Below are 15,545 nucleotides of genomic sequence, written 5' to 3' on the forward strand. Positions count from 1 at the left end.
AGAGATGTAGAGCTGCAGTCATAAAGGATGAAAAATGAATACATGTTAACAATCAATCATAAATATCAGACCATCTTTTAAATTACAAAGCTGTGACATGGCCAATTAAGGAAAATGTCTCATGTATTTTTTTCATCTGATTTTCATTAAAACTGATCAAACAAGACCATTAAATACTTATTATAATATTACATTTTTAGAAAATTCCTGATTAATTTTCAACACATTAACTTCTCAGATTTTATTTTTTCATTTTTTAAGTAAGTAAAAATATCCTCTCACCAAGTGAGCTAACACTATCATGTGGCCAAATAAATAAGCAAACTGTGCAGTGAATAAGGTCTGGTCTTCATGTATTTCAGTACTTTGTTTACAAGGACACACTACTCCATCAAAGAAGGTGTTTACTCCTGCAAACATTTCTCCAATTGGTTGGATTGACACATCAATTTTTCTTTGAGGAGCAAGGGACAGTAGTGGCAAGAGAGCTTTAGAGTCACACGGCCTCACAGTACTAACAATAAGCAAAATGAAAAACAAATCAGGCACAGTAAGTTTAAAGAATAAAATTATTTAATTCTAATCTTTGGAATACCTATAAGGCTGGCCATTATCACACTGAAAATGAGAGCGCACTAGAGAAAGCATTCAAGAGAGGAGGAAGATTAATCACATAGTTATGTGACACACTGAATTAATCTAGTCTCGTCACAAACTATAAACCTACTGTATGATAACTCAAATTGGCTCACAGAGGTAAAAGGCTCAGCAAGCTGACAGTCCATATTAACAAGGAAAAATAAAATTGGGCTCTTCATTTTATTGTTTATATCATTCTTGCATTAGCAAGAGTATCTTATACTTCATTATGCCAACAGTAATGTGTCTGTGTTAGAAAGGACAATAATTACTTTAGTGAAGTGTTGTCTACCTACAGTAGCTGTCTTATCTATAAAGAATTAGTACTACTAGTTACACTACTCAGCAATAGTCAGCATTAACAGTGATGACAAGAGGACTGAAGTAGGATTATTGTTCTAAGAGACTTAGTACAAATCATGTAACTAGTCTTATACTACATGGCAATTTGCGGTGATCACAGGCTGAGTGTGCTACTACCCATAGCACTTACCTGCTCCTGTAGATTACTGTGTAACTACACTTAGTAGGTCCATATGCAATTACTGTGCAGCCTGCACTGAAGTTTAGAACACACAAATAATTACAAATAATCACGAAAGGTCAGCTCTGCCATGACATGATACTCACCATGGCTTTTTTTGTTATCTTGACCTATTTCACTTCCTTCTATTACAAACCCCGGCCTAGGTCCTGAGCTGGGCACACTGATTCAGTATTTCCAGATGGCAGAGATTCTGAATCTTGTCTATTAATTTCAAGGTGATAGCCACCTCTTACACCCTCAGATGAGAAGCAGAAGGGAGACTTCACCTCCTTGTCCCCTGCTTGTAAAAATCCTTTTTCTTTGACAAGATGCTGCATCTAGAGGTACACATCTCTAGACTTTCACTCACTTGGTCCAGTCCTAAATGCACAGCAAAACTTAAGGCTTTTACCATGATCCAAAATGTTTGTGGATTTATGCCATGTAATTGTTGGAGACCTGCAAGAAAGATTATCCAGAGATTTTGTGGAATCTCCATCCCTGGAGATATTCAAAAGCCGCCTGGGCAATCTGCTTGAGCAGGGGTTTGGACAAGTTAAACTCCAGAGGTCCTTTCCAACCTCAGTCATTCTGTAATTCTGTGAAGGATGAAGTTCTAGTTGCTTCTGGTTTTAAGTGTGGAAAAATCAACTGCACAAGGAAATAATTCATGGATAGCTACCTTTGAACAACTAGTTCGCTGAAGCAACAGTAAAAATTATTCAACTGCTAATGCAGGAGAAATGTTTTCAGCACTATTACAAAATTGCTCTTGGGTGCAATTCCACTTAAGGTTTTGACTTCATCTACTCTAGTTTTCATACTCCTTCAGAAGCACTGCTGGAAAAGTTATTAACAGTGACCGTAACCACTTCTTTATATTAATGCAGCAAAATTGTGAGACGAAAACTTCACTAAAGGAAATCTACATCCTATAGATTTAGTCTGAGATGCTTGTGGATGATGTTTTCATAGAGGCATTGTGAAGATACAAAAGCAGACCGTGCTAACCATTTTTCAACCCAAAACCTCAGCATCAAATGTAAAAAAAATAAAATCCTTTCTAATTAGGTGAGGTAGGTTAAACTTTGATTACAGTAATTTCAAAAACATGAAAAAAACTACATAACGCTATCCTTAGATCTGAAAGCACACACAGAAATTTCAATACAAGTGTCTAACATCTTAAAAATTCAACAAACAACATGAAGCTCACCTGAGACTGCGAGATCGAGGCCTCAAGGCTGGAGAATGACGCCCTTCCTCATCAGTGATGCTCTCAGTACTGAAATGCTTTGTCAGGAAATGAAGTTCATCTGCCGTGGGCTGAAAGGGCAGCTGGTGCAGCTTCTCCTGAGATGAGCATGATGACTGAGTACAGAAAAAAATACAGAAAAGAAATGCACTAAACGCATGCATAGGGGTCAGCTAATGAATGGAAGAGGAACGGATTCTGCCAGACACTGCACACTCCAGAGGAAAAGAAAGCTACTTATCAGACCAGGTGCCTCTTCTTACTGTTCTCATTAGGCTAAGCCAACCCTTACATATAATGATAGAGCTGGTGAGATCAGGAAAACTTTGGGAGAAGGCTAGGGAACCACTGCATCCCATTCTGGAACCATTACATCTGATCATGCAAGTAATTTACTACCAGGAGATAGAAAGGAAGGTACATGAGCACCAGTGTTACTCTGGAAAGAACAAGGAGGTTCCTGGAGTGGTGAGCAACTTTCTTTCCTTTTCCCTCATGCTGTCAGCTCAGGAGTTCACTAGCATGCAGAATGCTATGGAGCTGTGTAGGCGTGAGAGTTTTTGCTGGTTATTGGCTCTCATTGGAAATTGTTACTGTAAATGGTCAGGATTTCATTTGTGCCCTTCCTTTACCCATCAGGCTTCCTCTCTAACCAAGCAAGCAATAAGAAAATGAAAGTAGCTGACTTTACAGAGTTGTAAGATCAACAGTTTCTTGTTATAAACAGCTTATCTTTAAATAAGCTGATGCATTTATACAACACATATCCTGTGATATCGATAGACGTGAAACTGTTTTAATTCTTCAACCTCAAGAAACCTGAGATTAAAGTAAGTATTTGTGGTGTTAATAACATCAAGTGTTGGATGTTAGTGTACGTCAATTAAAGAACACATTTTTCCTTCTGTGATTTTTCGATGCCCCTTTCATTATACAAAAGTAAGAAAATATATTATGTAAGGACAAATTAAAAATCCTCTTTAAAAAACAAAGGCAGGGGGAATGGGCTGAATAACCAGAATAGCACTGAATAACACCAGTGGGCCTTATTAAAAACATCATCGTAATCTAAATTCTAAGGCTCCTTACTGATCTGATTAATTATGTGCACTGTTCCAGTGGAAAAACTTTATCTTTTGCTACAATGACCCTCACTCAAATTGGAAAGCACTGCATCCTAGTACCAGAAGTATGGTATACACATAACATGCATGACCAAAGCTTTAACTCACCTAGCATGCTTTTCTAGACTTACTTGCTGTTGACGGTTTTTGGAAAAGCAAGCTAAGAATTATAGCCAAGCAATGAAAGCCAAATGCTGACAAGGCTTTTCATTGACTCCTAATGTTTGTAATGTTGATAGCAAAGAGAAAATACTCTGAAACCTAAAAACAGGTGCATCCAAATTTGTCTAGGAGCTAACAGCTACACTTGAACTGAACTAAAACTAAGCAGACCATTGCAGATCTTAACAGTCTTATCTAGAGAATTCTAGACAAGACTGAGATGGAGATCTGAATGTGAGAACTTATAAACCTAAAGATCATATTCTTTGATAAAAATATAATTGGCTTCAGACCCCAGATCTCCTCCCCCTGCACTGCACAGAGGTATTTACAGAGAACCACCCCCTGGAGAGCCGTGGCACATGCACGAACTCCCCAAGCATGGCTGGAACTGGAAGCCACTACCTCCAATGTTTTCCTTCAGGCAGGTCTAGGTGCAGAGATCATGTTGGGAAGTCATCTCCAGCACAGTGTCCACACAGTGATGATTATTCAGATGGCATATCAGTTTACACTGGTCTAATCCACACTTAACCTAAGACTATAAAGGCAAAAGCAGAGACCCTGTTTTAACTACTCCTTCCAGGTGCTTGAATATATAATAATGTGTGGCAGTGAATCCAGAGGCAACTTTTTCATGCTGATAATGAAATCTTCTCCCACATTTTTCTGTGCTCCTGCCCATATCTCTGTACATATACACACAGAGACTTCTCTCACAGAAGACTGAAATCAAGTCACCTGCTTTCTAAGGAGACAAAAAACCCTCAAAACAAAACCAACTGTCTTGAAGGTCAAAATATAAGAAATTGTGGAAATTGTGCAAACTAAAATGTGCAGGAATGTGTCTGAACATATGACGCTACAGAGATGTTAACATTGTAAACTCAAATTTTAATCATATCAATTTATATTAGAAGACGACTTTTGACTCCAATTTCTTATCTTGCTACATAGACTGAATTTAACACTAACCTCCTAAGGAATTGTGATGACAAATTTGTGTCTGAGAGGCACTAGAAAGTTTATGGATTAACATAACAGAAGAGCTCACAAGGAAAACAATGATACTGCATTCATTGTAAGATTTGCATAACGTGGAGTATTGAGTCCTAATTAATGCAGGTATTACAATTATTAGAAATATACTATAAATAGTACATATAAAACAAAATGATCAGTAGAAGTATTACAGAAAGAGGCAGTGATAAGTAACAACACAGTTGAAGAAACCATAACACACATACAAAAGTGTTACATTAGGTGGTCTTAACATTTCTAATTCTTCTGTGCTTGGTTTTGCAAGGTTGTTACGTGGATAACCACAACATCTAGTTTACATAAACTAAAGAAAAATATTCATTGTATGAAATATCTGAGAGTTATAAGGGTTAACAAGGTGCTGCTACCTTACTGGTATGTAATGACATACTAGCCTCTTTAAAGTACAGAACTCAAGGAAACTGCAGCCAGCCCATCTAATGACGTGTAAGAACTGAAAAGCTTTATTATAATAGGAGGTTCAGATTATCGGAGTTGAGTAACAGGTATGGTTTATCAGTTTTTCTTTCTGCTAGCCTGATAGCAGAGGTTTCCATACTGAGACCTTGAAAGCAGACAAAATTTCCCAGTGATAAAAAAGCTAAGAGCTGGCTAGTAATTATGCACTATCTCTTAGACTCCTGCCACTTCTGACACATTGTGCCTCTCAACTGATCAGTCGAGCCAAGTGCTGCACTGGGATTTCACCAATGCTAAAGGCAAAGTGCAAGATGATAGGAGCTGGGAAATGGAGGAAAAAGCAGCAGAACAAATAATTAAAATAGTTTTAAAATAATTAGTATATTAAATAATGTTAGCAAAACAATGAAGAAATATCAGATATTTTAGTAAAGACTCAGAAGCTGATTTGTTAGGGTGTATTTGTACAAACTGAATTGCTTGGAAAAGTCTGTGCCACTTACTGAAACTGTTGAACTGGGAGTGTTTGTTCCATATCCAGATGAAGGAAGGGAGGCCAAGGACCAGCGGCGTCCATCCGTTCTGGGGAAAAGAAGGGAAGTTACTGTCAGGAATATGTTGTGGGTAATACTTGGGAGAAATAAGCATTTTCCTCTCTAAAATCTCTTAACTTCACATTTTTACTAAAAACTCAAGTTATTCAGATAAATTAGGTATCCTATTTACCACAAACTTTGTGAAAAATCAGCTAGAGTAAGTTTTAAAAGCAAAAGTAAGTGACCTTGGAAGAGATGAAGTAAATGTGCATCAGATTCCTGCATGAAGTAAATGCTTTGTAAATATTACCAGTTCTGCAAAAACTGGAGTTTCTAAAACAGACAAAATCGGCTCATTTCAAATTTCTCTGAAAAAGACAGTCATGCCTTAGATTAGTACTGATGCAGTTCCTTGTCTTCCAAATAAAGTTTCAAATTGAGGAAAAAAAAAAAAATCATCTTAGATCAAGAATCAACTACAAGTGGACATGTCTGTTCACCTAGTCAGAAAGGATTCTGCCTAGCACATTGCCCGACACAGCTGGTGAATTAAAGCCACCACAGCAGATCTGAACAGAGTCAAGAGGTCATCTCAAAATACAGAGGAGAGAGAAACCACAGAAATTCCACCTAGGGTCTCTCATTCTCCTCCAGTCAATATAATATTAGTAGTTATTTCCCTATCTTAGCCAAAGAAACATGACCCTCAGGGAAAACAGCCAAAACATCCTGGAGATACTGCAGGAAAGGTCTTATTTTACCAACATCAAAACTGAGGAACTGAGGAGCTATACGACTGCTTTGAGAAGAATCAGTATTGCCCTCCTTGAAACCCTCTTCTCCCCTCAAAACCTGCCTCAGTGAGGACTGAAACTGAACTCTATTCAGTTCAGTCTCGGCACTTTTTCTGCCTCTGATTTCATTTCAGTCTCACATGCACTTTGTGTCCTATAACGTGTCTTGTGTGTTGGGATGGATGTTAAAAATGTTTCTTCCTCACATCAGTCTCCATTTGTTTATTTTATTGCAGCAGAGTACCAGTAACTGGTCATAAAGTGAAGCTGATTTAGAACAGTTCACAATTCTAACTTACTTTGGAAAGATTTGCGGAGGTTTGGGTACACATACATTCATGCGAGTGCATTATAAAATAGGACGTTTTGTACAGGTCTGAAATAGTTCTTATTGATTATAAAAAACTCAATTGTTACCATCTTTTCAATAATATTTCCCATCTCACTATCCACACCCAAGAAGCCTCATCTTCAGAAAAAAGTTCAGTGCACACCCAGACATAAATGCCTTTTTTTTTCCCCCAGACCTAGTGCCTTTTATTTTCAGGCACTGATACATAACACTATTTGCCATCTATTTTAGAATGAGAGAGAAATAAACTCACTGTTCTACATCACTGAAATTTTACATCGAGAGAGCTTTTAAAAAGACTCATGCTTCATGCATTGAAAAAAAAATAATCAAGCTGTAATGCAGATTTCTATTGCATGCGTATGTTATAGCTAAACCCCATTTAGCCACAGGTGATGTTTTCTTTGGCAAGGCAATTGCACGTAAAAGAACAATCTCAAAAAATTCCAAGAGAAATTAAATTCTTTTCTTAACCCTGAAACCCAACAAATATCAGCATTACAAAGTTGCTGTATGATGTGGTCGGTGGCTGAACACCAAACTTCAATGATCTTTATTCAGCTTCTTGTAATAACCAGGGTACTGGCAAAATATTTAGGTCAATGATTTAACCTCAGTTTGGACCCGCAGTTCCAAGGCAAGACAGTATGTTCCTGACTTCCCAAACAGTAGATAGGAATGTACAAGTCACTCATTTTTTGCAAAAAAAAAAAAAAAAAAAGCCTCATCCCTTTTTTACAGAGTCGCCTAAGATGTGTATTGAAATTACTTCAGAATTTTGACAGAGTTAAAAAAAAAAAAAAAATCTTTCTCAGTTAGAAAACTACAGGATACCTCTTCATGCTTGGGCTATTTTCTGCTGATGCAATCTAGGCAAGCAATGTACTAAGCAGTCAGGACAACACATATCAGCTCTAGTCTAGCAGAAAGAAGTGGGACAAGAGTAGAAATCTTCAAAATCAAAGATAATGGGAAAAGGACTTTAAAAGAAAATTTCTCCTTCATTTATGCAAAACATAACAAAACACAAGTAACTTTGAAAACAAGCATCTTTTTAGAGACACCTCATGCAATATTGCTTCAGGAAAAGATACTTAGAAATTTTTAGGTCTTTTATTTATTACAGACCCTTTGCTAGCACAATAAAAACATGCAAGCAACAAATTCTGCCTTTAAAGTGACATTAGTTAATCAAGGAGATATTTTTATGGCAACTAAATGTTATTTAATGAACAGTAGATAAATTTCAAAACAAGAAGATATAAGAACATGCGCTGTAAGAACAAACGCATCTTCTCCAGACAACTACCTCTTTATCATTTTAAGCCAAAACGCAAAGATTTCCTGTTTTAATTACCAAAGAATAGAAGCTGAATGCCTAAATGGGGTTACTACAGCATGAACTTGTTAGGGACATAGGCTCAGCTGCACAGAAGCATAGCTCATACACACACAAACAGCAGCAATTCAATACACATTACCTGTCTGCTCTGTGTCCGTGGCTGTATGGAAGAAATTGTACAGTGATAATGAGAGAAGGAGAAGTAAAAGATGCACATGTGATTTCTGAAAAAAACCTCATCTTCTGATACTGGTATGCCACTAAGATCACTTTTAGTGATTAACCACACATTTCCTTATCCAAACATGGGGATTCTTCAACATGCTAACTTTGTGGTATGACACAGTTACTGAAAGGGTGTCTATCAAGGAATAGTTACTAATCACTAGTCAAACTAAGCACAGTCTTGCAGCATATTGTAGTGAAACTGGTTTTACAAACTCAATTCATTGCACGGCTATAATGAAAGACTGGAAATCAGAAACGATGTCCAGAGGATAATAAATGAAGAAATTACACCAAATATAAAAGGCAGAAAATCAGCAACCAATCATTTCTGTGATGGCAATGGAAGGAAATCGGGTAAGAACCATCTCTTAAGACCCACACAACACCAATCAAAAGGATACAGCAAAATATCCATTTGTCTGGGGTAACAAGAGCATCACACTCACAATTACTTAATACCATCATACAGAAGTTATTCTGATACCACTATGTGATAATGTAATAAATATGTATCGATACTGCTGGCATAGCTATTCAGGGTGCAATGCAAGTAGAAAATAGAAACAAGTTTCTAAAACAAGCTATGCTTAAGTGTTCTTTTCAATGACAGGAAAAGTAGAGAGAGCAACATGCATACTGTAAAATGAACCACAGTATTCAATAGGACAGACTTAAACTTTATTGATCTATTTCTTTAAAAATTAGATTTTAAAAGTAGAAAAAGTATGCAGGGAACTCTTCAGAGTTCTATTATTAAAACATTTATTTGCTGTTTGAAATTTTAGAAGGCAATGATAACTGAACCATCAAGTTGCAACATGATGTTGAAAAATTATGTTGTTTTGACAGTGGTTTCATTTGCAACTTTCCACCTGTGTTCCAGGGTCTAGAACTCCAGATACTGTGAAAAAGGGTGAAAATTCAGTTGACTTCAACAGAACTTATTGAATATACCCAGATCAGGCTCAGATACCTCTTTAAAAATAAAGGTGAATGCCGTGAGTCCATTTGTATTGTTTTACCTGTAGGTATAAACCATTAATTTTTCCCTCTAAAACAGCAGGGAAATACATATCCAGTCTGTCACATTTCACATGCTATTATAAAGTTTTTTTCTTACGCAAGACCTGAAGACCAGATTGTACTTCAAAGAGTATTCAAGGACATGATTTCTTCTAGCAAATTACCTCAATGGAGAAACACTCCAGGATTTACCTGCCCTTCAGATAAAGGGTGTACCTTTATTCTTCTTTGAAGTTTTGAGACCTATCCTTTTTCTAAAGAGGCCTCAAGCTAAATCTATTTCTCTCAGAAAACTTACTTCACAGAATCATCTATGTTGGAAAGGACCCTGGAGATCATCTAGTCCAACCGTTCGCCTATCACAGTTCCCACCTACAGCATATCCTTAAGCTCTAAATCGACCCTACTCTTGAACACCTCCAGGGATGGGGACTCCACCACCTCCCTGGGTAGCCCATTCCAATGCCTAACAACCCGCTCTGTAAAGAAATGCTTCCTAATATCTAGTCTGAACTTTCCCTGGTGCAACTTGAGGCCATTGCCTTGTCCTGTCGCTTGTTACTTGGTTAAAGAGACTCATCCCCACCTCTCTGCACCCTCCTTTCAGGGAGCTGTAGAGGGCAATGAGGTCTCCCCTCAGCCTCCTCTTCTCCAGACTAAACCCCCCCAGTTCCCTCAGCCGCTCCCTGTACGACCTGTGCTCCAGACCCTGCACCAGCTCCGTTGCCCTTCTCTGGACACGCTCGAGTCACTCAATGTCCTTTTTGTAGTGAGGGGCCCAAAACTGAACACAGGAATCGAGGTGCGGCCTCACCAGTGCCGAGTACAGGGGTCAGATCCCTTCCCTGTCCCTGCTGGCCACGCTAGTGCTAACATAAGCCAGGATGCCATTGGCCTTCTTGGCCACCTGAGCACACTGCTGGCTCCTGTCCAGCCGGCTGTCAATCAACACCCCCAGGTCCCTCTCAGGATGAACACACGACCCCCGTTCTCACATCATTTTAACACACATGGGGTTTTTTTCAGCCAAGGCAGTATTTAGCAATCCAAAATATCTTCCCCACATTTGAATCTAATAACCCCACTACTATGCCTGAACCTTGCTTGTGAATCTCTCTTCTTTCCTGTTCTTAATTTCCCCACAAAATTTAACTTGCTGTATCATTAAGCATTCCTGCTTACCCGCTGGGATACAACACTCAATAGACCATTTGTTTGCTTCTCCCAGCTATCTTTATTCTTTCTATCCTATTCCTTACACTAAATTCATCGCTATAGTATCTGATTTCTTTCTACCAGTTGGATATACAGCATGACCAGCATTTGCCTGGCATTTGCTGCAGGACAGATGATAGCTTCACATTCACCTCTCTCAGCGCCGCTCTTCTAGAGGTTCTTGTTGACTTGCAATTTCAATTATCGGTTACTTTCCTCATTAGAGCAATAATGTACTTTTGACACCAATGTCCAAGAGAGTAGAGAAAACTAAAAAGTTGCTACCAGTCAGAAGGCAGTGAATGAATGAACACAGTTGTGCAAGCCTAATTTTAGGTATGTTTACATCTTTGTGCAGACATAGCAAAGAATATCAGTACATTCTGAATACACCTCAGTTATCCAGTGAGAAGAACATCTAGGACTACAACTGAGATATTATAATTAGTTTTAATGTCATTATGTCATAACGTCATTATGACTAAATTATTTCTCATATCACTTGTCATCCTTCTGGGAGAACACTGCCTCCTCCCTGGGCAGTATTGACTAATTAATTTACTTTATCTTCTTCTAGGTCTGAAAAGCACCTAATACATTCTGGATACTGCCAAGATCTAAACCAAGAAGAAAAAGATAAAACTGGAAACATCAGAGAAAGTAAAACACAATCAAAAAGCTTTTAACCCATCAGTCATTTCTAAATAAAAATATATAGGCTATTTGCTTGCCAATCCAAAGAGAATAGCTCCTGCCTTACCTTCGGGCAGGAACAAAGGAAAAATGAGCAGGTGCATTTGGGGAGAAGTTCCTGGGACTGTCCAAAGGGCTGCTACCTGTTTGAGAAAGAAAAAAAAAAACAAAACTAAAACACCCAAAAACATTTCATTCACATTTGCAACCAATGACGTAAATTTTCACTGTGTAGAAAACCTTTCAACTGCAAGTTGTAGTCACAAATAATTGAAAGGAGCTTTGAGTCTTTGATCATTTGTGCATTAATTTGCTAAATAAGTCTTCTGATACGAATCTAACAGTATTTTCCCTCCTTTTAAAATTAAAGTGTATGTATTCTTTCTTACTTTCAGATAAGTAATGTGTCACACATACACAATATAGTCTTTTAACATTTCGCAATATTTTCTATATACAAGCATTTCCTAGAACTCCTCAATGAAAACCTAAGTTAAAAATTACACTGATGACAGTTTCAGAAATAATAAATAGTAAGAAAGTATTTCTTCACAATGTATATCAAAGCTGAATGCAAAATTCACTGAGGAAAAAGACATTCTAAAGAAAGTGCACATGACAATAAAAGGACCATACACATGTAAGATGATCAGACTACAATCTATCAGCATTCACCGTAACTACCACTTTTCTGAAATAATACTTCTAACATTAATATGAAAGTTCCTGTGAATTTGTACATCAAGGAAAAAATAACACTTAATTTTCTCTTGGCACAAGAATACTTCCTCTGGGCTTTGTGACATGATGTGTAAGCATATGGTTGGTAAGTGGTATATTGCAATGCATTTTATTTCAAAGTAAAAAGCAACCTTCACAGAAAGCCCTTCTGAAAGCCAGAATCATTTACAGACTAACTGCAGAAACCTTTGAAAGTTATGAATGAATTAGAAGCTTCATGTCAGCAAATGTGCTTTCTATCACAAATATTCCTAAGTGGTTTGCTCTCTCAGATCCTTAACACAAGCACAGAAGAGAAACTATACATAGTAAACATGTATCAACAGCAATTTCTTTGTGCACAGACAATAAAATAACATTAAAATAAGTAGAAAAACGAAATAGATACTGGAGAAGCAATAGACTGCAAGGTACATAACCGTGGTCATCTAGAATGCTTTCAAATTTAGATCCCATATAAAATAAATTTATTTTAAAAGTCATCTTGAAAAATCAAACTTCAATGATAAGTCATCTGCAAAGGACTTGTCTCTGTGTTGGGAGAAGTACAAGGTGCCCAGCTTGCCCCCAAGCTAGCACTGATTGTTAGGTTATAGTCCCACCCAGCACTCCGCTGAAGCTTATAATTAAGTTGCATTAATTTCAACCCAAGTTATTCAAACACCTTAACTGTTATTCTGGGCACAAACGGAATATAAGCACTGTGCTCCGTTGAAGGTAATATTCACTCACACTTCAGCTATACACAAGGTTCAAAAAAATCTGCAGTAGCACCTCTCTGCAAGTTCTTGTAAGGTGTGTGCACGCCTGGGCAGGTAGGGAGGCGGAGAGGGAGAACAAGCTGATACCTTCTGGGGTATGAGGATGGCCACAGCGCAGCACAGGCCAGCAAACTCCATCTGGTCTACAAGTCTATGAGGGGAAAAACAGCAGCTGGTTGAGATTAAAGCAGCCCCAGGCTGATCTAACATGTGTCAAGGGGTGATGAGAGAACTGGAGAAGTAAGTGAATTCCAGACCACTCCACAATCTGCTTCATCAAGAGCAAACTAAATTAAAAACAAACGGTTTGAGCAACAGGTTTGTTTTCCTTTGGCTTGGTTTTCTTCTGCATTGTTAGTTAAGAACTACCAAGGGCTCCACAGTGCAATACAAAACAATGCAAGTCTTCACCCAAAACTGGATACCATATAACCCATTCCCAGTCTATCCCAAGTGTGAAGGGGAGAGTGTGATCAGAAATCAATAACTACATGGTTTTTGGTGCTTCATTTATTAAGCTTGTACTCAGTTCTTATGGGCACAGTGGAAAAACAAAGACATTATGCAGATTTTGAATTAAGACTGAAAGGTTTCACAGTCTAGATGGCACCACAAGCTTACAAGAAAGATAGAAGGCTACGATAGCCACAAAGTGAACAACTCAGTGATGCATAAACACAGTAGCAGCACAGGGCTAGGGTTAGGGTCACCATTTACCTCCTAGCAGAAAGCTAGAAGAGCATTTTAGATCAGAATGAAATGCAGCAGGAGTGAGGCCTTTTTGTGATTATGTAGATCTTCTAACAAAGCAAGGAAGGCTGCCAGTTTTGGTGGGAATTTTGGTCATTGCCTTCCCATTTTTCAAGTTTTACTGCCAACAAACCTTACTGTGTCCAGATGATGTTTTTGAACAAAAAAGCCCATTACCCAATGCTGTTATAAACAAGCAATGAACTGTCATTGCCTTTTTATATCTTCATCAATCTTTCGTAAACTTTCTAGCTTATGATCAAAATAGGATTTCAGAATAACTGAGCAAATTGGGTAATGACAGTTTTTAAATTTTGAAATTAAGTATGTGGGTGTTCAAACTCTTCTGAGTCTGCACAAACCGGTATGGAGATACTACTAATTTTTAAGCAACTACTTTTTCAGATTTATATGGCATATTTCCTTCCAGACACTGGAATTTTAATTAGATCCCTTGTGAGTTGTTTCTAGTTTTAAAATGAAAAGCAATTAGTTTTTCTCCTCAATACAAGTCTGGGTGAAGCTTTTAAAACAACAACAGGGAGAAGGGGAATTACTACTTTCCCTAAAATTTCCCAGTACTGCTGCATCTGCTCTAGTTCAAGGAATTTTAATAAGAGAAGCCTTAGTGCAATGGTCTCATTCACCAAGGCTGATCGAAACCCTATTTATTCTGCTAGCTAAGGTAAATTCCCCTGTTGCTCAAGGGTTATAGTTGGCTACTACTGAACCTGAAACGACTCTGTCTCAAGGGAGGCTGTTACACCAAATGATTGCCCATTAGGTAAATCAACACAGTTACATGAATGTTAATAATTCAGGCATGAACCTTTACATTTTCCGGACACAGGAAGGAGGATATGGCCAAAGCATTTGTACATCCACTGCCTTCAAAATACAAAACAGGACCTTAAGGGCAATAGATACGTGAAAGTCTTAACTATCATCTACAAACATCACATTCACCAGATAGGTAATGAGTCCAAAAACTCACACTAGAACCATTTTGTAAAATCTGCTTCTGAGATTTGTAAAAATAAATAAATAAGACAAAGTTGTAGTCTTCTACATCAGATGTACTAACTTTATTTGCTGAATATTAACATAAGCAGCTAAAGGTCTTACTGCATGCTACAGAATTAGCTGCTTTCCAGCACACACAAATCTTAAAATGACCAAAAAAGTTTAAGCACACTGTGTGCCACCTGTCTCATATACAGTGAATGCCATGATGCTCTTATACCAGCCAAGGGTCACACATGTGAAATGCTGATGAACTGCAGCTTTGATAACCAGGGCAGATTCTAGTGGTATGTTACATGCTCTATCCACTCTAAAATAATAAATAGAGGCCTTAGTAATAGCCATTTCTCTGCTAGAGGTGGAACTGAACCTGCAGTGTAAGAGCAGAATAATTTAAGGGAGCAGCTCTCTCCACCTGCCATTACAGATGGGAGGAGGACAAAGGTCCCAGCAGTGACAAGTGTCTCCCCTGGAAGCCAGCGAGCAGCCTGGCTTCCTTACAGTTGTGGAAAGTACATTTTAAAATAGCTGAACTTCAATTAGCCAGCTGTAAGAATCTATCTCTTTCCTACTGAATTACAAAGATGATGTTGCTTCTTTGAAACACAGAATACCAGATTGGAAGGGACCTCAAGGATCATCAGTCCAATCTTTCTTGGCAAAAGCAGAGTATAGACAAGATGGCCCAGCACCCTGTCCAGATGAATCTTAAACATGTCCAGTACTGGTGAATCAACCACTTCCCTGAAGAGATAAACCCAAGGGCTGCTTTGATTGATTTTAAGCTTTTAATTTAAAAATATAATCTAATGGTAACTTACTAATCAACCTCATGATGTTACCTCTATGTAATTTTCAGATTTTAAGAAACAATTCAAGGAAGGAACATACATGTATACTTCCCCCGCCCCCCCCCCCCC

General features: G+C 38.0%; 1 protein-coding gene across 7 annotated transcripts in view; it reads right to left on the minus strand.

Annotated features, from left to right (window-relative positions):
- MAST2 (microtubule associated serine/threonine kinase 2) overlaps window positions 1–15,545 on the minus strand; it is a 195,984-nt gene that overhangs the window by 48,814 nt on the left and 131,625 nt on the right. For 6 of the 7 annotated variants that reach the window (XM_026853583.1, XM_026853581.1, XM_026853586.1 and 3 more), the window contains 4 exons: window positions 11,418–11,493; window positions 8,331–8,351; window positions 5,671–5,749; window positions 2,382–2,536 (listed from right to left, as the gene is read on the minus strand). In XM_026853583.1, coding sequence (XP_026709384.1) covers window positions 2,382–2,536; window positions 5,671–5,749; window positions 8,331–8,351; window positions 11,418–11,493 — 331 coding nt within the window. The remainder of the gene's footprint in view (window positions 1–2,381; window positions 2,537–5,670; window positions 5,750–8,330; window positions 8,352–11,417; window positions 11,494–15,545) is intronic. The other variant, XM_026853582.1, reaches the window with a different exon arrangement.

The sequence above is a fragment of the Athene cunicularia genome (assembly GCF_003259725.1).
Source record: "Athene cunicularia isolate RWA chromosome 8 unlocalized genomic scaffold, athCun1 chr8_part1, whole genome shotgun sequence".
NCBI lineage: Eukaryota > Metazoa > Chordata > Aves > Strigiformes > Strigidae > Athene > Athene cunicularia.